At 42.4% G+C, this 21,510-nt stretch overlaps 2 protein-coding genes and 1 long non-coding RNA gene across 4 annotated transcripts in view; 1 reads left to right on the top strand and 2 right to left on the bottom strand.

Annotated features, from left to right (window-relative positions):
- LOC136368051 (uncharacterized) overlaps window positions 1-21,510 on the bottom strand; it is an 83,265-nt gene that overhangs the window by 22,775 nt on the left and 38,980 nt on the right. The window lies entirely within an intron of this gene.
- Window positions 217-4,680, top strand: C15H8orf33 (chromosome 15 C8orf33 homolog). Of its 2 annotated transcripts, none has more exons than XM_066329998.1 (5): window positions 217-857; window positions 1,035-1,718; window positions 3,212-3,299; window positions 3,398-3,544; window positions 3,668-4,680. In XM_066329998.1, the coding sequence occupies exons 2-5, from the start codon at window positions 1,470-1,472 to the stop codon at window positions 3,853-3,855; spliced, it is 672 nt and encodes a 223-aa protein (XP_066186095.1). In that variant the 5' UTR covers window positions 217-857; window positions 1,035-1,469; the 3' UTR covers window positions 3,856-4,680. The 2 variants fall into 2 exon arrangements, with proteins under 2 accessions (XP_066186095.1, XP_066186094.1); XM_066329997.1 differs by having other exon boundaries at window positions 218-857; window positions 3,209-3,299.
- LOC136368046 (interleukin-9 receptor-like) lies at window positions 11,634-18,800 on the bottom strand. Its single transcript, XM_066329994.1, has 8 exons — window positions 18,648-18,800; window positions 18,134-18,242; window positions 16,728-16,921; window positions 15,897-16,042; window positions 15,406-15,580; window positions 15,034-15,148; window positions 13,939-14,023; window positions 11,634-13,450 (listed from the first exon to the last, which is right to left on the bottom strand). The coding sequence occupies exons 1-8, from the start codon at window positions 18,724-18,726 to the stop codon at window positions 12,911-12,913; spliced, it is 1,443 nt and encodes a 480-aa protein (XP_066186091.1). The 5' UTR covers window positions 18,727-18,800; the 3' UTR covers window positions 11,634-12,910.

The following is a 21,510-nucleotide window of genomic DNA, read 5'->3' as shown; positions in this document are numbered from 1 at the left end:
GGGGCGCGGCCCGAGAGCTGAGAGCGGGGCACCCCGGCCCGGCCTGACCGCCCTGAGCCGGCAGCACGGGGAATGTCCGGGGAGGCCCAGAGCTCCATTCCCTGTGTCAGCCCGGCCCGGGCGGGGCCCAGCCGGAGCCCACACGTAAGCGGAGGTGGGCGGTGCGGCGGGGCCGCTTCCTGCGGCGGCGGCGCGGGGAGCGCGGCATGGAGCGGTAAGGCCCTGCCGCTAGGCCTGCACCGGGCCCGGCGCCCGCAGGTTCTCCTTAAAGGCCTTTCCCGATCCTTGCTCATCTCCTTATCCTAATTCTTTTCGTTCCCAGTGTTTTAGTGTGCCTTGTCCCCAGGCGGGCTGCAAACCTTTACTTCCACCTTCTTAGCAGGAGGCAGCCGGCGTAGAAGTACAGATGAATCCTGTCTGTTGCCAAAGCTCTGCTAAAGAGAAATTTCCGGCTGTGGAGGCATTATGCCATTGCCTAAGCTTCAGGGAAAATGAGAAATCTTCCATTAAGAGCCTTTGAAAAGGCACAGGTGGAACATCTCAGTATTTGAGCTTCTAGAAGCACTTGGAGTTCACTTTCAATTGATTGCTAGTTATGGATTAGTCAGAGGGGGTATAAACACAGAGAACATTCAAAGAAGGTCAGTCATCAGCATCCCACAGTGTGGGTTTTAAGGCCCACCATAAACTGTTTCTTGTCTCTATTGGTGTTTTCTGAGTGCAGCAGAAGAGACCCAACACAGTTTCAAGGTCCTGTGCTCCTCTGAGACTCCTCTTGCAGAGAAGCAGCAGGTGATGAGCAATGAGTTTGGGGATTGTCATCAAGATGGATGAGGATCAGAAGAACATGGCGAAAGGTGAGCTTGAGCTATCCCTTGTGGGATTGTGAGATTTGGTTCTTTTCTGTAGATTTCTTAGGTTGCAGCATTAATTGAGTCACCTCTCTGGGCAGTGCCTTAGAGTGGAAGGTGCAGAGGCATCCCCATGGTGCATTGAGAACACAGTACTGAAAAAATGTTCTTTGTCTTTTCTAGGCACGAATCCTGATATTGTAGAAGTACAGCCAAGCAAGGGACAGGCTGCAGATGGTGTGAAACAGTCTCACCCAACCCCTGAGGCAAAGCCAGAGTTGTTCACATCATCTGGCAGTGACTTCCGATTTGATTTTACGGTTTCTGAGACTGACCCAGAAGCTGACCCTGGTGACGGTGGTGCTGAGCAGGTACAAAACAAAGTAACAGCCACCAAACAGGAGAACTGGAATGGAACCTTGAGGTTTTCTGCTTCTGGACAGGAACCCAAGTTTGCTTTCAACTTTGCTATCCCAGATGAAGACTGTCCTCATCTTCAGTTACTTCCAGCGAGCCAATGTACAGGCCACGGAGCAGATCCTTCACTGCCTGCTGAAATAGCAGCTCTGCCACAGGCTGCAGCCTTGCAGAAGCCTGAGATAACTGAAGTGACAGGGAATGCACCCAAAGAGGATAGAAGCCATGTCACATCAAAGATCTCCCAAACAGAGACAGCCCCTGGAGATGAGGCGGTGTCAGGGAAATCAACAGGAGGTGGAGCTGCCCAGAAGAAGAAAAAGAAAAAAAAAAAAATCACCTGTCAGTAAAAACAAAACAGAAGAAACTGAGACCAGCAGGAAGGCAAAAGCAGAAGCTAACAGCTGTCAAAATACAGATACTTCCCATCAGGATGAGAAGACCTCTCAGGTAGTTAAGTACTGATGGGATCCCTTAATTTATAAACCCTTGAGACATTTATAAAGAGACACTTTGTCTCTTTGTACAGATGAACAGTTAGCATACTGCCTTGAAATGGAAGCTGAAAGACCATGCTTGATGCTTACATGTTCCTGCAGCTGTTTGCTTTCTTTGCTACACAGCTGAGGAACCTGACCAGTGCAAAGGAAGTTAATGGTCCTTTAGATTTGTGGTGAAAGATTTCATGTTTAGGCCTGTGACAGCTAATTCTGGGGGAGCTGGATGCCATGTTTTATTAAGAAAATAAAAATAGGAAATGGAGGTAACTGAGGTAACTGTCTTCAGTTGGGGCCAAGCTGGTGCCTGTGGGTGCTGAGCCAGGCCCTGTAGCTCTGATGTGCATGTTGCAGGATGAATTGCTTTCTTAGTGCAAGGAGCAAAGCCAAGGCACAGAACTGCCACCTGGTGTAGCCAAGGGCCTGTGGTAAAGCTCAAGGGTGCTTCCGAGAAGATTTCTCTGTAGGGCATGGCCCAGAAATCACCTGGAGTTGCAAGTTATGTGTAAACACAACATTAAGGCACACCCTGAGGTTTTCTGTTCTGCTAAGGTCCAGGTCTTCATTTTATTTTACTTCCCAGCACTGGTGGAGGTGTTATTAACAAACAGTGCCACCTGATCAGTACTGTAATACAAGATTGCACAAAGCCTTCCTTTCCTTAATATTTTACAAGGAAATTGCACTGGGTTTTCACCTACCTATGGGACATTGCATCCAAAGGTCTGCTTCATCTGCAGTCCTACCAATAAACACTGCTGAGCACCAGAGACATAGGAAGAGTTGAAGGTCAGAGAAAGCCCTTCCAGTTCTTTGAAAGGACACCGTTGTAGGTAAAAGGAGACAGTGTGAGGGCATTTGTATTTACATGTACATAAACTTAAGAATTGCTTCAGTCCCAGGAAGCCTTGTTACCCTGTCCCACTGCTGAGTTAGCCACCTGGCTTTGCTCTGTGGGGCTTGGTTTCCTCCATCTCCATGTGGTTCATCTTCCTCCTCCTCATGCATTTCTGGTTGAGCAAGCACAGAGGAGTTGAGAAGAAAGACTCAGCTTCTGATTTTGTCTATTGTTTGCTTTTTTTTGATTTTGTGCAGGTTTGGGGATAGGGGGTTTTGTTATTGTTACTGTTTATTTTTTTCCTCTGTAAGTTTATTTGAAAGCTGAACAACTTTCCAGAAAACAGCACCTTCTGAATGGCAGCCACGTATTAAATCCACCTACTAGAGACAGTGAGTTGCAACTAAACATTTGCACAATGCTTTTAGTTTATCTCATGAAAAACACTAGAGGGAAAATGTCATAAAGTCTATAAAGTGATCACCAGAACATGATATTTGGAATAATCCTGATGTTATGGAGTTCCCTTTCATCCTGTGTAGCAACTGCTGCTGTAATTTTTGGGTGACTTATTTCTTCTTGCTCACTGTGCCTCATGTTGATAGCAGTCAGATGAGCAGCTGTGGAAAGAGCTGGACTGGTGTGTGAACCAGCTGGAACTCGGCTTGAAGACACAGAAACCCACTCCAAAGCAGGGTAAGCACTGAGGTGTAGAAGGGGGGAGCATTGGCAGGAATGCAGGGGCAGAGCCAGCAGGGAGCCTTAACCTGTGTGTTGTTTGTCCCTTGCTGCAGCTGAGGAGGCTCTCAGGGCCATCAGGACACTGCGCAGTGACAAGGCTCCGCTGGTGAAGAAGCGTCAGCTCATGAGAGCCATGTTTGGAGACTACAGGAAGAAGATGCAGGAGGAGCTGTGCAGAGAGTTGAAGCTTATGGAAACAGGTAGGAGAACTTTGCATGGTGAGGAGGAGAAGAAAGGGGTTCAGTCCTGCCCTGTGCTTTGCAGACTTGGGCCTCACTATATGAGATGACTGAACATCTCTTATTTTTTCTTCCCTGTTTAAGCTGCAAAATCTGCCGGGATTGTGGAGTTGAAGGGAAGCAAGAAGAATGGCCAGTTCATCCGGAAGTGCTTGGGAGCTTGCAGGAAAAGCCAAGGTTCAGCAGAATCCCCTTCAGATTCACACAGGACAGATTACACAGGCTTATTCAATTTCACAGCTCCCCAAGAATTTCGCTTTAATTTCTTCTAGAAAAGTCACTTTGACTAAAACTGTGCCAGATCTGTTAACTGAAGAATGGTGGGAAGATGCTGTGCAGTGGGAAATGTAATGCATGAATCTCTGGATCCTCTTCCAGGGTGCCTTATCTAGAAGTTTAAACCAGATCTGTCTACTGTGCATATGACTCCAAAACTCAGCCTACCTATGTACTCCTCTATGCTCACACTGGAGAGAGGCATTTTTGCACCTTGGGTCAGCAGTATGGAAGGATCTGCTTTCTTTTCTGTAGAATTGACATTAACTGTAGAATCTGTCTTTTATACCATGAGTTTTTCTCTTTCTCCCATTGCTTTTAAATAGAGCAGAGCCTTTCTAACAGCTGAGGTGGCAAAGCATGCAGCAGGGAATGGTTTGGAATCAAGATCTAGCAGTGGATAGCTGAGAGCTTCCAGCAAACACCAGCAGTGTGTCATCCCTGACATGGAGGAGCGTGAGCTCAGGGTCTTTGGGGGAAAGTGAGTGAGAACCATTTTTGCTCATTCATCTCTTTCACTGACAGGTACAGACCTAGAATAAAACTGTACATCATGATTTAATTTAGTGTAATGATGTAAAGACAGTTGTTTCCAGGAAAACAGAATTTTTTTGTTGCTGATGCCAGGTTCTGGACAGCTACAAAGGACGTACAATTAGCTCTTAAATATACTTACTTTATAACTAGCTCAGTTACAACCACCAGTGCCTCAGAGGGAAAATTAGCTGTATGCCAGCCTTGGGTAGTGGTAAAATCAACTGTCATAGCCTAAAGACTCTCTTCCATTTGATTTGTATTAAATTTTGGCTTTTTGAATGTGTGTCTCCAGTCAATACTGCTTGAGTCACTGAACCCATCTGTTTAAGTTCATGCAAAAAATCATCCCACCAAGCCTAAAAAATGCTGAAGGAAGAGAAGTGCTGTGAAAGGCTACATGGTATCAGGTGTCCCTAGGGAGCAGTTCTTTCCTCCCTTTTATAGTCCAGTGAAAAGAGAAATGGGGGTATAGGCAGATTCCAGGGAGTGCTGAGAGATGGTGTAAAACATTGGCTGTGAAAGACTAAAAACCTGATCGTGGCTCTAAAAAATTAATTTTATTACTAAGCTCTGATGCAGGCAGTTGCATCAGTGAGACATTTTTTTCTTCTAAATTTTAAATATTTTAAAAGAATATTTTAAAGAATTCCTGTCTGGGCATAGGAGAAACTGAACCTGGGTAAAATATATGATGAGGAGAAACATGGAGAAATTAATTTGTCTTTTGGAAGTCAAAAGGTGAAAACTGGAAATCAGGCACATTTTATTTGCCAAGGAACGCAGCTGTTACTTTGAATGTATAGAACAATCTTAGACAGTATTTTTTTTTTTTTATTTCCAGGATTTTACATTAAAGATACAAAAGCTGTGTCCTTGTCACACTTTTTGTGTTTCCGTGCCATTTACTGAGATTCAAGAGCATCATCTACATGACCTTGGAGCTACAGCTGTTTGCTTCCCTGGCTGATTATGCAGGAGATGTCTAGGAAATAGTTACTTTTTTCCTTGTCATGTCTCAGGTAAAGCTAGATCTGCTAAAATATAAAATCTTTGCTGCAGAAGTATTCTGGAAAGCATTCTTACATAATTACCTCATGTTCATGCTGTTCATTAGGCATTCAGAGGTAGACTAAAGATACCAATGAGGTGGACATTTCACGTAACCCGACCCAGCAGTTATCTTCAAAGGGGTCAGAGAAAAATCCATTCTAATATGAGAAAAACTCCTCTGATTTTCCAGAGGTCTGAATAATGCTGACCTCCAAAGCCAGATCCTTTTTACTGGAGGACTTTCATTTGTGTGTGTGGGAAGGCAGATGTTCATCATTGTGATACCTTGTGTCCCTGAGTCCAGTCAGTTTCGTGAGTCAACCACAGGACCTTGGACAAAGCATTTTGACTTTTTCTGTCTAGTCCCTGTTTTTATAGTCAAGATGGTGCCTCCTGAGTTTTTGACAGATGTGCCCAAGTTATTTCATTAGTGATTGTATCTTGAAGAGGTGTCTGAAACTACAGCAGTCTGTACTTCACTTTTAAGCTTTGCTGTATTGTATTTGTTGGAGAGGAAACAAGCTGTGGTCTTAGAAGTTAGGAAATGCCATGGCTGCTCCATCCGTCCTTTCCCCTTTAGAGGGGCCACAGAGCAGTCTTAATGATGTTTTTTAAACGCTGTCTTTTCCCTTTTTAGCTTTTTTTTCTTTAGGATTTCAGTTGAGTGAATGGCTTGAGGGAGATACAGCAAGTCTGGATATGTCAGAATGTGTCAGTATGTCCAAAGGCTTTTGGATCTCTTCGAGGTCAAGGACATCGATGCTTTTGTTCAAGGAAAGGAGAGCATACTCTTCCTTCTTCTGATAATTTGATTTCTGTTTGAGAGTGATGGGTTGTTGGGATGGGACAAGTTAGGAACTCTGGAAGGTGGAGTCATTGTCCAGCAGAGGCAGGATGGGTTGCAGCAAAAGCCAGTCTTCTCATCCAGCCACACCAGGATCTCTGCTTCCTTTTCCTGCCCAGTTCTGCAGCAGCCTGCAGCTCTGGTGGCACTGCTGTGCAGGAAGGAGCAATGCAGTGATGGAGAGAGAGAAAACCACCATGCTGGAGCAAGGATATTCAGGGGCAATATCTGTGAAAATTCATAGTACTGCAACTAGTATTAGCAAGAGGCAGTACTAGTTGCAGATTTCTTAGGGAATATTAAAATTACTCAGTGCATGTTGGTCACAATTGATCAGCTATCAATTTAGACATCTTCAATTATCCTGTTTTCCATTGGAAGAAGCTCTTCTGTCTTAAAAATATGTTTAGAAGGAGTGAGATATTTTTTTGTCATTCATTGCACTCATCTTTTGATTGCACTAAGCTTTTGCCTAGTAGGTTAGAATCCATATTTTCTTAAGAATTCCTATTTGTTGCTATATTTTATGAACTAAAAATCCTTTCTGCATTTCCCACTTCCTTTCTGTTCTTGTGGAAACTGTGCAGTCCACTCCTTAGAGCCAAAACAGGAGCAAATGAATGGATTCAGAAATGCAGGAGGAATAAGATGGGTGTCTGTCACATGCAGCAAGTGTGATAGAGCAGTAAGCAGATTATTTGGGAAAAAAAATGTACTCAGAGGGTTTCCTGCTTCATTAAATTTAATCAGAGATATTTTTCAGGTTACTTCAGAAACGACAAGAAATGAATGGTGGCAGATGGCAGAGAGGCGTGGGCCTCCCACATGCTGAAAAAATAGATTGCCAGCCAGTGTGCAGGACATGCTATGGGTGGCAGAGCACATGTGCCTGCTGCAACGAGGCAAAAGGTGCAAGCCCTTTACATAGCCATGGATTTAGAAAACCCACAGTGCCAGCTTTGGGCCCTACAGGAGCAGGAGGTCTGTGCAGTGCCCCAGCTGAGGGGAATAAGGAGTCATTTCCAAAGAGTCTGTGTTCTGTCACAGCAAGAATTGGAAGAAGCCTGCCTGGGGTGTCTGTCATCAGGAGCTGTGAGATGCCCACGGGGTAAGTTGATGGTGGCTTGCCCAGCTCTGATGGGCCTGTAATTGTGTATGCAGAGTTTGACATGGGTCAGCCTCTGCTGGAAGTGCTTCGTTGCCAGCAATCTCCAGTGCTGTCCTTAACCCAAATACAGAATCACAGAATAGTTTGGGTTGAAAGGGACCTTAAAGCTTATCTTGTTCCTAACCCCTGCCATGGGCAGGGACACCTTCCACTGAACCAGGTTGCTCTCAACCCCATCCAACATGGACTGGAACACTTCCAAAAATGAGGCAGCCACAGCTTAACTTTGAGTTGTACACATGGAAATCCTCATGGTGATGTGTCAGTGTCAGCACAGATTCATGTGAGTACAGCAGAATGGACAGAGTTGTGAGGAAAAAAAAAGATTATTTACCTGCACAAGGTTGATTTCTGTTATATAGTACTGGGCCTTCTCACTTCTCCAGGTCTGACAAGAGTACCAAACTTTCTGTAGTGCATTCCTGGTGGATTTTCTGTGGTTTTCTTTATGCTGCAAGAGCCTCTGCACTTTCAGTCCATCACCTGGTTTAGTCTGCTTCTTCAGCCCATCATAGCCCTGAAAACTACCTGGATGACTAAGACAGTCATGTGATTAAATCTCTGTGACAGTCATGTGATTAAATGTCTGTGGATCCCACGGTGCAGTGAGACACGTAAATGACATTGCCTGAGGTAATACTGTTGAGATGTTTCTGTAATCCTCTCAAGCCCTGCCATCAAGCTGTTCTGGGAGGTCTGTGTTACAGCTGTTGTGTTGCAAAGTAGAGAGGTTTGTAGAGAGAGAAAGTCTGTCATTACACCTGTGCAGCTTCTCTGCCTGAAAAGTATCCTTTGCTCTTTGGAAAGATCATCTGTCTGCCACATGAGTGTTTCAGAGTGCCTCTGATCTATGTATAGAATGGAATATCCTGAGCTGGAAGGGACCAACAGGGATGATCAAGTCCAGCTCCTGGGACCCCAACAATCCCACCCTGTGCATCTCTGAGAGCATTGTCCAAATACTCCTGGACCTCTGGTGGCCTTGGGGCTGGAACCATTCCCTGGGCAGCCTGGGCAGGGGTCCTTCCTCTGGGGGCAGGACCTTCTCTTGATATCCAACCTAACCCTCCCCTGACACAGCCCTGTCCCATTTTGTCTCTTTTAAAGCCACTGAGGGGAATGAGGTGGCAAGGATGACATCAGCTGGCTGAGCCCCTAGGTCAGTGTGCAGTCAGCTAAAGCATTTTTGCCAGGGCTGCATGAGATTTTTAGTATCTCTATCTGGATACTGGATGTCCTCTAACATGAAAAATTGAGCATTTGTGCAGGAAAAACAAAACACTGTTTCTTTTGAAGTCTCTGCTTCTCTTCAGGTCCTCCATCTCTATTGCACCTAGGTGTTTCCCATTCTCTTTAACTCACTAGCACACACTAACCTCAGAGAAATAATTAAGGCAGATAACAGGATGTTTATCTGGAGAACAAAGTTTTGTGTTTGTACCTCAATGCTGACTTTTAATCAGACACATTGCAAGCAGAATGAGCTTCTAATTGTCTCTTTTAACATCAGGAAACATTTCTGCCCTCTTTTTCTTGCTGCTGAGAAAACCTAGAGCCTTCCTACAAAATGATCAGAGGCTCAATAGGTTTGGAGCCCATCATCAGTAACAAGCATTTATTTACAGGTACAGAATTTCCTTTTCCTCCAATCTCTTTCCTAACTCAGCAGGTGGTGACACTTAAGTAACAGCTATATTTGTAGTCTAGAAGATTAGGATTTCTTTTACTTGAAGATATAGCTTCCAGTTGGCTGAACAGTTAATTGTCTCACAATCTTCATGTGATCCAGAAGCTCTGTAAGGACCCAGCTGTCCCAGCAGTGTGTAATGTGAGCCAGCACTCAGTGACGTGTGCATGGATCCATCTCATGCATTCAGAGAGAAGGACTGATTGGAGAGAAGCACTTGATCGTTCCTGCTTTGTTAGGCAGGAGGTGGGAGGTTTTTGTGGACTTGCTTTCAGGTGATAAAAGAATATTCAGAGAATGAGTAAGTCAGTATTGTCATCCTATACAAATTTATAATTTTAGGCTTGTTGAATTGATTTCTCATTTCAGAGTGAATGTAAGATTCAGGTTAAGGGAGATAAAAGGAAGGGTATAAAATCACAAATTAGTAGAAATATTAAAATGGCAAAGGATGTGTATTTACAGCCCTCTTTGGACTTTTGCTCTCAAAAGGCTCCAAGGGCTCTGCCCCTGGATTTTATTTGTTCAGGGACATTGTGCAAGTAAGTTTCGACCTCCAAGTTATTAATAAGCCGACTGTATTGCATATGTCGCCCATTTGGTATTACTGTGGGGCTTTGTGATGAGGTGTTGTTAATCGTGTGGCACATGCTCATAGAACTGGGTGAATCAAAGTGAAGGAAGAGAAAGAGAACATATCTACTCAAGAGGATGGTTGGTTCTTTGGGGAAAAGAGTGGAAAGAGTGGGTGTTATTTTAGTGGAAGTAATAAACAAGTGTTCACTGGAAGAGTCTTGCCAGCTCTTGTTTCCTGGTTCTTTGAATCAGGCAGTGTTGGTGCACATCCCCTGCAGCTGAGCTAGTGCTGAGCCGTCTAAAGTTTTGCCACCTGCTTATGGTGCAATGTGTCCCAGGGCTGATCCACATTTTTCAGAAAGATTTTTAGAATAGCCAGCCTAAATCAACTTTCCTGTATGACAACTTTCTCATCCTTCTGCAGACGAGTAGAACAATTGATCATAATCTTGTAGCAGGTTGGATGCATAGGTCAGTGTGGGGGTGTGTGCTGTTTTTTGTTGAGGCCTCTCAGAGAGACTTTGCTGAGTACCAAAAAGCTTTTGTGTGACTTAGGGCTGTAGTGCTGTGTTTGTAGTTACTGGATGGTGCTGTGATGGTTTTCACATGTGTGAGTTCAAAGAGATTATCCTGGTGAAAAGGCAGATTCTTTTCCATGTGATCTGGTAAGAATTTTCTCTCCTCTGCTTACAGTTTTGAGTCTAGCTAGACAGTGTCATAATAGTCCACACAGCTTCTTGAGCAGTTTGATTTATGTTTATGTCCCTGGATAAGGCTTCTATAAGGCTCAAAAAGTATCAGGCTCATCACAAACTAGTAAAATTTATGGATCGTATACAGCAAGTTTACAGCTATTTCAAACATTATATAACCAAGAGTTGTGAACACAAAGAAAAGGAAGGAACCAAAATGTCAGGCTTGTAATAATATTACATTACTCAATTAAGCTGTATGTGTCAAGACAGTTCTGTGCAGACTCACATTCTGCTCCAGAAGGACTTACTTGGGCATATGTGATACTCTGATTCAGCTTCCCTGGGCTGTGGGTCATATGTACAGACTATATGTGTATTCCAGCATGTATGAGCTGAGGCAAACACAAATCAGGCAACAGCATCCCTATAGGCAATTTCCTAGGTTCTGCTGCTTAATATCAGCAAAACGTAACATTTTCCTTTCTAGAAAAGCAAATGGCACCTTTAAAGGTAATAAATGTAAAACAATTGACATTGTTTTACACTACAACAACACAAACTCCGACTTCAGAAGGCTGAAAATGATTCTTTTATTTTTGGGATGTGTCTCCCTTTTACACACAGAATTTTATTGGTGTAACAAAGACAAGCTTTTTCAACTACACTGGTTAGACCAGAGGGACATCAAGAAGTCCCTCCTAGGAAAAGGAATGAAAACAAGGTTACAGTTGCGAAAATATGTCTCTTGTTTACAGAAAGTTCTCTGGGAAAAGAATTTCAGAAAACCAAAACATCTCAGGCATGAAACCCGAGCTACAGACAGTAGCATTTAAAGCCGTGAAATCTCAGTATTCCTTTGAGATGACAATGGTGTAGAGTCCATTGGCTTCATCTGGCAGAGTTTAGGGTACCAAACCTGCTGGAAAACTTGGGCACTAGAAATTTGATTCACCTGTTCAGTTGAAAACAAACTAAGTTTCTAACTTAGGAAGATGCGAAGCAGCTGGACAGAATCGGGGGAAAGTAAAAGCTGCCTGTGGTTGGGGACGTGGGAGAAACCAGCCGCGACGTCCGGGATCCGCCAGCAGGCGGCGGCCACGCGCCGAGGGACAGCGGCCATGAGATTGTTGCAGAGTAATAGAAGCACCCTTGAATATAGTTTCTGCAAGTTAAAAAGCACCAAGGACTAGAAATGGGATATTATTTCAGGTATCAGAAAAGCCCTTTGCTTACAACACTGAAAACGAATCACTGCCATCACCCCCTGTGGCTGTCACACAAATCTCATGTTAACTCCTCTTTCTATTCCTTTTACTGCTCACAGCAGTTTTCAGGCTTAGCACACTTTTTGAGAAGGATGTCCCGAACTACTTTGTTTCTTCTGAATGAAATCTTTCTTTGCGTTCTGAAAACTAATCTATGCTGTCACCAGAGAAACAAGGGAAGCACTCTGAAGAGGAACAATGAATGTACAAGACTGTGTATATAAATGTGTCAGCTAGTTTGTATGTGTACATATCTCAGCATGCTTGCTAAAACTGTTGAGCCCATTAAATCTAAGAGATGCAACTCTTCTGGAGAGTTCTGGAGTCTCTAAGACTCCAGAAATCTGCTTGGTAGATTATTAATCACATAGAGGATTTTCTGTGTCTAGGGCAGAAAGTAAACCTCCAGGGATTCAGCTCAGAAAGGCTGTACCTGTTGTGCAGACAGGCAAAGGACTCATCAGTTATGGAGAAATAATAGAAGCCCTGGAGAGGCAGTGGGTCTGGCCTGTTCTGTGATTAAGTAAATGTCATTTGTGCTGTTCTTATTTTTCACATTTTTCCATTAAATCAATCCCCAGCCACTTAGCCTGGAAATAAAATTTTTAAAGCAGTACATGAAGCTTAGTTATTGCAAAATAAAAAGTTAGAATCATTTAAGATAATAAAGAACAAAGCCTACTGTCTGATTATCTTTAAACAGAGAAATTACAAATTCTTATCAAATCAAAAACCCCTATCAATATCATGTTAAGAAGCAGAATTACTTTCTTAAGCAAAAAAGAGTTTCTCATGATTTTATGAAAAATCATGCATAATTTTTACAAAATTATGGCATTTAAATCATGGTTCATCACATTGCAAATATTGCTGCTTCTAAGAGGCACATAATTCTAATAGTTCTTCCTGAGGAAAAAAGCAGGTCTGCTGCTGCCCCCTTAGACAAGAGGGTTACTGGATCTTGCAGCCAGAAGTTAATATAGGGAAGAGCATAGTCATGTGTCTCTGGGACCTCAGATGTTGCCAGTCAGGGTTTTCCATGCCTGTAGGAATAGTATTTGCTAGACAAGGGACTTAGCCACAATCTTCTGAAGTACAGAAGTTGAGGATGTATTTTAAAATTATACATGTTTGAAATTGTCTGCACAGTTTATGCTGCTTGGGAAGACAGTGTTGGGAGGTGATAGGAGAGCACAAGGAACTTTGCAGGCAGTATTCCTCAGGGAAGATCACTGGTCTTTCTGATGTTTAACATGACTATTGCCATTAGAGAGCTTCAGCAGTTCAGCAGAAATCAAACCTCCTGTGGTATCATTGTCACACAAAGTACAATAGTCACTAGCACTGAAGGACACATCTACTATCCCCAAAGATTCTTGAAGCATGAGAAAGTCATCCTTTCCCTGCTGTGAGTGAGAGGGATAATTCCTTTCAACACTAGGGCTCTCAGGGTTGTCTTTAATTATTTCAGAGATTTTCAGGCCAACAGTATCATCAGCATGGTTTGGTGCAAACGATAGTCCTGGCCACAACTCTGTCTCTTCTGCCCTTACATACCTGCTGGGGACATACTGCTGGCTTGGACCTGAGGCAAGTGGAAAGTTTTCTTCTGCAGCAAACACATCTGTGCTTCCTATAGGTTTCAATGAAATTTTGGAAATCAGTTCTTGGGTTTTTAGATCAGAAACTTGATCTGCATTCACCTTGCTTGAGTTGCCGGTCTCTTCTCTTTCAAGTTGGTTACAAGCCTCATGCGGTCCAACCCAGTCCTAATGAAAGCATCAATAAGTTTGGGTCACTTTGCATAGTTATTCCAAACTAAATTTTCTTTCTTTATGGCTTTGGCACAATAACCCAGATGTTTACTGCAAATCCAACAGGCAAAGTTAGAATAATAGGGTAAAAAACCTAGCAGCTAATGTCACAAAATTTTACAAGAATTTTTGCAAGATCACACCACCAGAATATAATGCAAGCTTCTGGTATTGCTTTGGTTTTGAAAAGCTGCACCTTTTGCATTCAGTCTGAGCCTGGAGCCACTGAAGGAGTTCCACTTCTAAGGAGCAAGAGACAGGACAGAAGCTCTGGTGGTTGGCTAGTGTGTGGAAACGGGAAAATGAGAAACTATAAACTTTCAGGAAGATCAGAAACATGTGTCAGTAACTCTGCTCAGGAGCTAGAATTATTAATCCCAGAAAAAAAAATCCTCCTGTCATGAACAGAGACTCATAAGAAAGAAGTGAAATTTATTTCTTACCTTAAAATTCCCCTTGTGCAAACTATAGAGTGGCTGAAAGAAAGCAGCTGGCGTGGGAATGTTAAAGCAAGTGAGGCTTTTTCCCCTAAAGGGAGAAAATAACACTTTTTAAAAATGGACAGTTTTTCTGTGTTTTGTCTCCATGATACTGGTTAGATGAATCCCCCACACTTATGTTAGTAAGATTGCACAAGAAGCCCACTCATAATAATTTCTGACTTACCATGCAATAATTTTTGAGCCACCTGTGCATGCATTTAATGTTTCTAACCTGAAGCAGAGTCTCATAAGTTTCTAAGGAATATGTCACAAACTTAATATACTGGTCTATTACTCATTATATGCACTGAGCTTTGTTTATCAGCTTACTTGATCTAAACCACTGGTTCTGAAAGTGTTTTTAGAAGTTTTAGTTTCATTACATTTAAACAGAGAAATTCTGCCAGACATCCTTGCCCCTTTATTGGAGTCTATCCTACAAAAATATTTTATCATGTGGACATCATTTATTCTGTTTCTATAAGAATTATGTGTATATGTAGCATAATAATGTATGTCAAGGCAAAAAAGAAAGAGATAAGAGATTTACCTACACACTGCCAGCATAAAGCATTGCAGAGGATGGTTGAATCGAGGTTCTAAAAACACCTTTTTTCTCTGTACAACTTGGTCTCAAATGAATCAGAGTCAGTTTAGTTTGGCTGTATTGGTATTTTGCCTACTGACTCCTGCCAGGAATATCACACGTAGCTTAGCATTTAGCATTAGCTAAACTATATCAGTTTAGCCACCTTTATGGGTTGCTGTGTACTTGCACTTTTAATTATATGAAACTTCAAATATTTCCATGGGCTTAAATTTCTTTGACTCCAAGATGCCATCATCCTTGGGCTTTAGCCAAATTTGGGAGTCTCAAAGGTCTCCTTAAGGGCCATTATCTATCATGGCTGAGGAACACTCCAAGATTGTCAAAAGACCTTTAGGAAATGACTGAGTCTGTGCAGTAGAAACAGGAAGGAAAAGGGATATAACAACTCTTGATTTACCCTTTTCAGGCTATAAAGATCAAGGAGAACTTGGATGAAAATCACATACCTTGAGGAAAGCTTGCAGCTCCAGAATAAATAGAGTAGAATGCCAAAACTCAGAGGAATGAATAAGTACTGCACAGTTTTGGTATTTAGAATCTTTTCAGAGACTTTTGGGACATCTAGGAAAAGAATCACCACAAAAATTTGGATAAAAAGTCTGGAAGTCAAGATAGAACCCCAAATAATCAAGCACTGCAAATTAAACAGGCAGCTAAAGGCCTTAAGAAAGTAACTTGGCTATGAATATTGAAGAAAGCTAGTTCTCATTTGAAAAGCTTAATTTTACCAAGTATCTTCTCTTTTTCTTTTTTTTTTTTTGTTTTTTTTGGAACATGGACATGAAAATAAATGAAGATAAAAGCAGCATTCTTTGTACCTGCTCTTTGAAACACTGTTGCCTGGCTCCACTCACTCCACTGACTGTGGAACGAATTCTCATTTTCAGAAACTTTCCAGCGAACTCTTGCAGCGTAAGCAATGCCACTACGGAGCTCTGTGGCTTCAATTTCTACCTGTGGCAGTGAACTGGGTACTGTCTTGTTCAATGCAACCTGCAAAGTATTACAAAGCATTGCTGTTAATCAGACTGGGCAAAAGGATGGTCTTTTAAATACTCTTTTTTGTTGTTTTTCCCCGTTTTCCAGATTTTCTTTTCTTAGATGCAAGAAGAGGGCCTGAAAGATGATGGATGCAGGGTTCATGAGGAGAAGAGTTATTGAACTTCAGTATTGATGTAAAATCTCTCAGCCTTAATATGGAAAACCAGAAAGGCCAGTTTGAGTCAGCTGATGGAGTGCCCTGAGCTGAGAGGCAAGGCCATGGTACCCTAAGAACAAGACAGGATCAGTGTATTTTTCATCCAGTTACCTCCCAGGACATGCTGTACTCCTTATACTGCAACTCATATTGGAGAATTTCAGCGAGGTACCAAGGCACATTCCACACACTCCACCATATCTGGCACTTGCTGGCAGTGGCATTGCTGTGGATGTCCATAGGTGGATCAAGTTTTACTGCAAATAGAGGAGACAGGGTGTTTTTCCTAGTGTTTGGGAAACACCACAAAAGAAAATGCATGACATTAGGGTGACTGAAGTAATGGAAAATAAAGCTGGGTCTAAAGAGGGACACTGACACTAGCAGTAGACCAAGTTAGCTTACAGCATCAGAACAGCTACAGATCTGACATAAATGATAACTCCAGTAGTCCCTATGGCTACTCTTGCAAGAAAAGAACCACTCTGGATATCACTTTCTGCCCTTATGACATACCATTAATATGGACTGGGTTTGAGCATTTCTCTCTAGTACCAGGCCATGGGACATTCAGTTAAATCCATGACTCCTCATTATACAATTTCTTGGAGAAAAATAAAGCAACAAAACAAACAAATAATTGAAGCAACCCAATTGCAAATTACCCAGGGCACAAGAAAACATGATGCAGATGAGAAGTATTGTTGAATGGTGCTCCAGAGCCAACCCCTCTGAAGTCCAGGAAAAGTCAGGATGGAGGGACTCAGCAACTGCATCCTTACTGGTGCAGTTCACACAGTGCACTCTCTGGCGATGGGCAGTCTTGATTGCTTTTTGTTTCCCCTTGCTATCTTTGAGACATCCTTTGTTAGGCAGCATATCAGACCTATCCTGAAGCTGCTGGGCAGAGCTCAGCTCAGAGCTGTGCTGGTTCATACTTACTGTGCTCGCGGGGATTGTACTCTGGAAAGGTCACGTATGTGTCGTTACGTCCAAAGAAGTTTCCTTGGAGAGAGACTCTATAACCATCTGTTTCCAAGATCTGGCTGGCTAAATTAATTGTACAGTGGTACTGATTCTGCATGCTTTCTAGGGCAGTCAGTTTGCAGCTGGTGTTTTTGCCCTTTGACCAGAGGCTAGAAGAATAAAAAGGCTGAAAGTTGCTTTTAAGTCATACAATTAAATGCTTTTCAGTTTATGGATGTGCAACAGCTTAGCACAGACCCACACTCTGGAAGACCATGAACCTCTTTAATGCAGACAGCAAGCAAACCAGCAATCCAAAATCTGGATGGATGGCAGGACTGGATAGGGAGGAAGAGAAGAAGATACCCTCATAACCTCACTGCTGAGAGCACCAGATCTCACAGGAGTTGCACATAGCATCCAGTAGCTGTTCCCTGCTCCCTCTGAAAGTGAGAGCTGCTGTCACTGCAGGAAAACAGGTGGGTAGGGGCAAGGAGTGGATGGATGGTTGGTTACAAGTGCATAGCACAGAGGTAACAATAAGCTATACAATAAGTCCTCTTTCACTACAAACAAATCAGTACTGACAGCAAAACGTGTTGGAAGTTTGTCTTTTTTGTGGTTTAGCCATTTATTAGCTTTTTTTTTTTTTTTACATTGTGTGTGATCCTACAGGAAACTGGGATACCACAGTTTATCAGCTTGCCCATCTTTCCATAGATTTTTAAATCCAGTATTAACAAGAGTTAGGGTGTTTTTTTACTTAACTGTAGCAGAATATGAGGCATCTAGTGTCAGAGTGGCTTACCCTCATGTAATAGTTACTGGTGGTCAAGACAGTGTTTCTACATAACCTAAACACATTCATCTGAAGCTATCCTATCAATTAGCAAACAATTCACCTGATTTCTTCTATTAGAGGAAAAACTATTCAGATAATACTCTAAATCTCTTATTAAACCATTAGGTGTTTAATTTCTAGGCAAAAAGGAAAGAAATTATTAGAAGTTGATTAGGCAGCTTTATGTGGGATGGGCTCTGGAAGTTCCCAGGTCATGGGAACCAGAGGCCAAGAAGGGAAGGTTCTCTGTGCTGAGATGCCTGCCAGAAGGGTTTACTGAACAGATGGAGAGCCTGCAGCTGACAGAGATCATGCAGCCAGGTGCACTTGACCTTTGCTGCAGCCCCTGAGGCTGTGGGACCAGAATAGTGAACAGCTTCTGAGGTCTGGAGTGCTGAGATGGCAGAGCTAGCTGTGCCACAGGTATCCTGCTTTGGAGGGAGCAAAGCCCACAGCTGAGCTCCATCTCTGCTTCTCGGTGCTGTCCTGTCCATGCCAGGGCTAGGGCTGCCACAGACAGCTCTTGGTGTGCAGTTCTTACTTGGTGAAATGCAGGTGGAAAGGTCCATCACCCATGGGCTTCTCTGTCACCCACGTGCAGTTCACAGTAGTCACGTAGTTATTCAGGCAGCTCAGGCTGCCAGAGAGCTCTGTGGAGGAAGGAGACCAGAACTGGCTTCATATATCACTAGATGATACTTTACTCAGTACACTAAATAAATGCATTACTTGCTAGTACTTCCTTTGCTGACACTGTATCTGATCTTCCTCATCATGCTCTTACTCTGTGGTAACACACTTCACTGCATGAGATAAGTGTAAGATCTTAGAGCAGGGACCTTGGGCAGTGACTATACTTTTTCTGGTGCCCAGCTTGTCCAGTCTGTGCTCAGTCCCATAGCCCTGGCACTGCCAGCCAGCTGTGCTGGTTCCTGGTACCTGGGAAAGGGCTGTCACTAGATCTTGTGTTGCATACTGAAGGGTCTGTGAATGAAAACTGAGCACAGGTGTGTACCTGTCTTTGTACAGTGGACCTATTCCAGATCTTCTCTTACCTCTCCCTCTTCCTTCACCAAAGAGCAACGCAGCAGCAATGCACAGCTGGATGCCCAAGTGCCACACAGCTCCTCCCATTCCAGATAGTATCTAGAATAGAATAATCATTAAAAGCAGTTTTGTCAGTATTTGTACCAGCAGATTGAAGTGTTAGCCGCAGGCTTCTGCCAGCCTGACAAAAGCTGATCTTGAATCTGTCAGAGGGGCCACCAACTCAGCTGTATAATTTCTTTGATAGGAGCTGTTCTTCTCATGACAGTAAGCAGTACTTTGCACTAAAGCACCAGCTGTCTGAAAGGAAATCTACAATTCCTGCGATTTTATGGAGGGTGAGAGAAGATGTGGCTGTTCTTTCTTTCTGCGTTTTTTGTCATCTGATTTATGACAATTTAAAAGCAGCAGAGAGCCACAGTGGGTCGGAACCAATGTTCATGTTTCCCCAAATTCTGTTTCTGACCATAGTCAAAACCAGATGCTTAGAGAGAATCATAGCAGTAGAGCATAGATGTTCACCTCTGAGCACTCTCAGCCTCCAGACATTTGCAGCTCAGGGCCTCCTGGAGCAATGTTATTTCTGCATATTCAGAAAACAGACACAGAGAATTACTGATATGATCCTGGTCAAAGCACTCATTGGGAGGTACAGAATACTTAGGGCCTAGTCATTGCCCCAGTTCCCTGAAGGGTTATGTAAGGATGTTTGAAGTATATGTTCTGCAATATGGGACATTACATCTCTGCAAGGTTATACTAGGCTCACTCTCTTTTTAACCAAAAATTCCATTCTCTGAATTGTCTCCTGATGAAGCTTTAATTTAAAATTGTAATTTTTCACTAAAAGTTTCTGATTTGATGATTTTTTGGCAACATTTAATATGAAGACTATGGACCTGATCTATTCAGCAATATGTGGTTTTTAAAAAAGATGTTTCCAGTTTGCCTTATTTGCTGTTACTTGAACACAACAAATGAGCCCAGCACAGCTGCAAGGAGAGTGCTGCTCCAAAGAGCCTGAAACCCAGAAAACTTGGAGTTAGTTTGTAGACAGATACCACTAATCAGTACAAACAGAAACGGTTTCTTGAAAAATTTAAAAAAAAATAAAATTGAAGGAACAATGTTTGCACTACTTGACTAGCACGGACACTGAACTGAGATTTACAGCTGGGGTAACAAGAGAGTGAAATGTTCCATCTCAAAAGAGCTTGGGTTAGTTATTATTAGAAAAGAATGAAAAAAATACCAAACAAACCTTGCCAGAGATTATGGTCTCTCTTTCAGAAGAAGCTGGGGAAAAGGGAAGGAGTGTCAGGATAGGAGAAACAGTAAGTACAGCATTAGCACAGGACCAAGTGTGTATAGCCTGACTATAGAATGAGATTGTGATTTCTAACCAGCAAAGGGTCTGAAGCAGTCTTTAGCAGAAGTGAGCAAGAAAAGCCTATACTTAGCAAGGACTGGGATACAGGAATCGTTAGGACTGTTTTACTGAAGAGATTAAGCGATCTGATCCACAACCAAGAATATCCTTCCTGTCATAAGTTACACAAAACTAGACAACAGCATCCATGTATAACTACTTGCATGTGATTATGCCTGCCTATAGTGTCCCTTGTCTGAATTAAATTGTAAGTAATTGCAATGTTTCAGAAACTGATCAAGAGAAAAGGAGCATTTCTGGCTGTTACTTCACCACATCTTTAATGATGGGTCTTTCATATATATCCTGTTTTGCTGCACACTTTCTTCAGAGTGGGGGTTGTTGAGAGGAAGTGTCACCATTAGCTGATTTTAGCTGAGGGAGGCTGGGAGATATGAAGTCTCTCCTGCTTATCATTCTAATCAGGTCTGCTTATGGTCCCTGTGATAAATACAGTAATACTGACTAAATATGAAATAGAGAGAGCTGCATTAAGCAGAATTATACATGTGCTTACAAGAACTTGTTCAGGCACACAAACAATAAATAAACTTAGGTCAAGATAAGTAAACTGGGACAGAATGCTTCCAGGTAATTACTACTAATTTGATAAACCCCTCCCACAGCCACACAAGATATTCTTTGTTCATTTCTGCAGTGTTTGGAATGTGTTAGACATTTCTGGTGCTCTAGCTCACCTGGAGACAAATACAGCATGTTTAAATGCAAATTTTTCTGTTAGAAGCCGTAAATGTTAGTCATAAGTAGGTCACGGAACACTGAATTCTGAAAGACTTATCAGAAAATAATTTCAGGAAGTAGCACATAACCAGCTGAATGAGATTCTGCAGTACATTAGTGCAATTAGAGGAGCTAACATACAGACTGTGGGTACATATCAATTAAAAGAAAAGTTATTGCAGCTACGTGTAGCTTTTATAACACCATTAATTAATACCTTCTGTTGGAATCAACACTAAACAAAAAATTGCTGTCAATATGAAAATGCTGCTGAGAAGGGCTATGTGAATGATTTAGCCCTGGATAACTTTACCCAGAAATCAACAATTACAGACCAAGTGAATCTCTTTAACTTACCCAAAGGATAGGCTAAGCAATCATTTCACACCAGCCATAAGTATCTTACATGAGAAGATGATTTCAATTAGGAGAAAAGTATTTTCTTTTCTTTTCTTTCTTTTTTAAAACTACAAGAGAAAGATGGAAAGAGTCCAGTAGTTGGACACTGAAGGTAGATACAATTAGACAGAAACGAAGTGAAGAACTTTTACAAAGAGGAACTATCTTTATTGCTCAAACCTCTTGCCTAAACATATGCAAGACTTGTAGTCTTCCTATTAGCTCAGATGGAAGCTGAATACTGGCAGTGCAGGTGCAGTTACAGCAGGTGTTAGCAGTGGAAGAAAAATCAACTTCTTAGT

The sequence above is a fragment of the Sylvia atricapilla genome, chromosome 15 (genome assembly GCF_009819655.1).
Source record: "Sylvia atricapilla isolate bSylAtr1 chromosome 15, bSylAtr1.pri, whole genome shotgun sequence".
NCBI classification, from domain to species: Eukaryota; Metazoa; Chordata; class Aves; order Passeriformes; family Sylviidae; genus Sylvia; species Sylvia atricapilla.
Note: the sequence above shows the minus strand (reverse complement) of the source record. Positions and strands in the feature narration are given on the sequence as shown.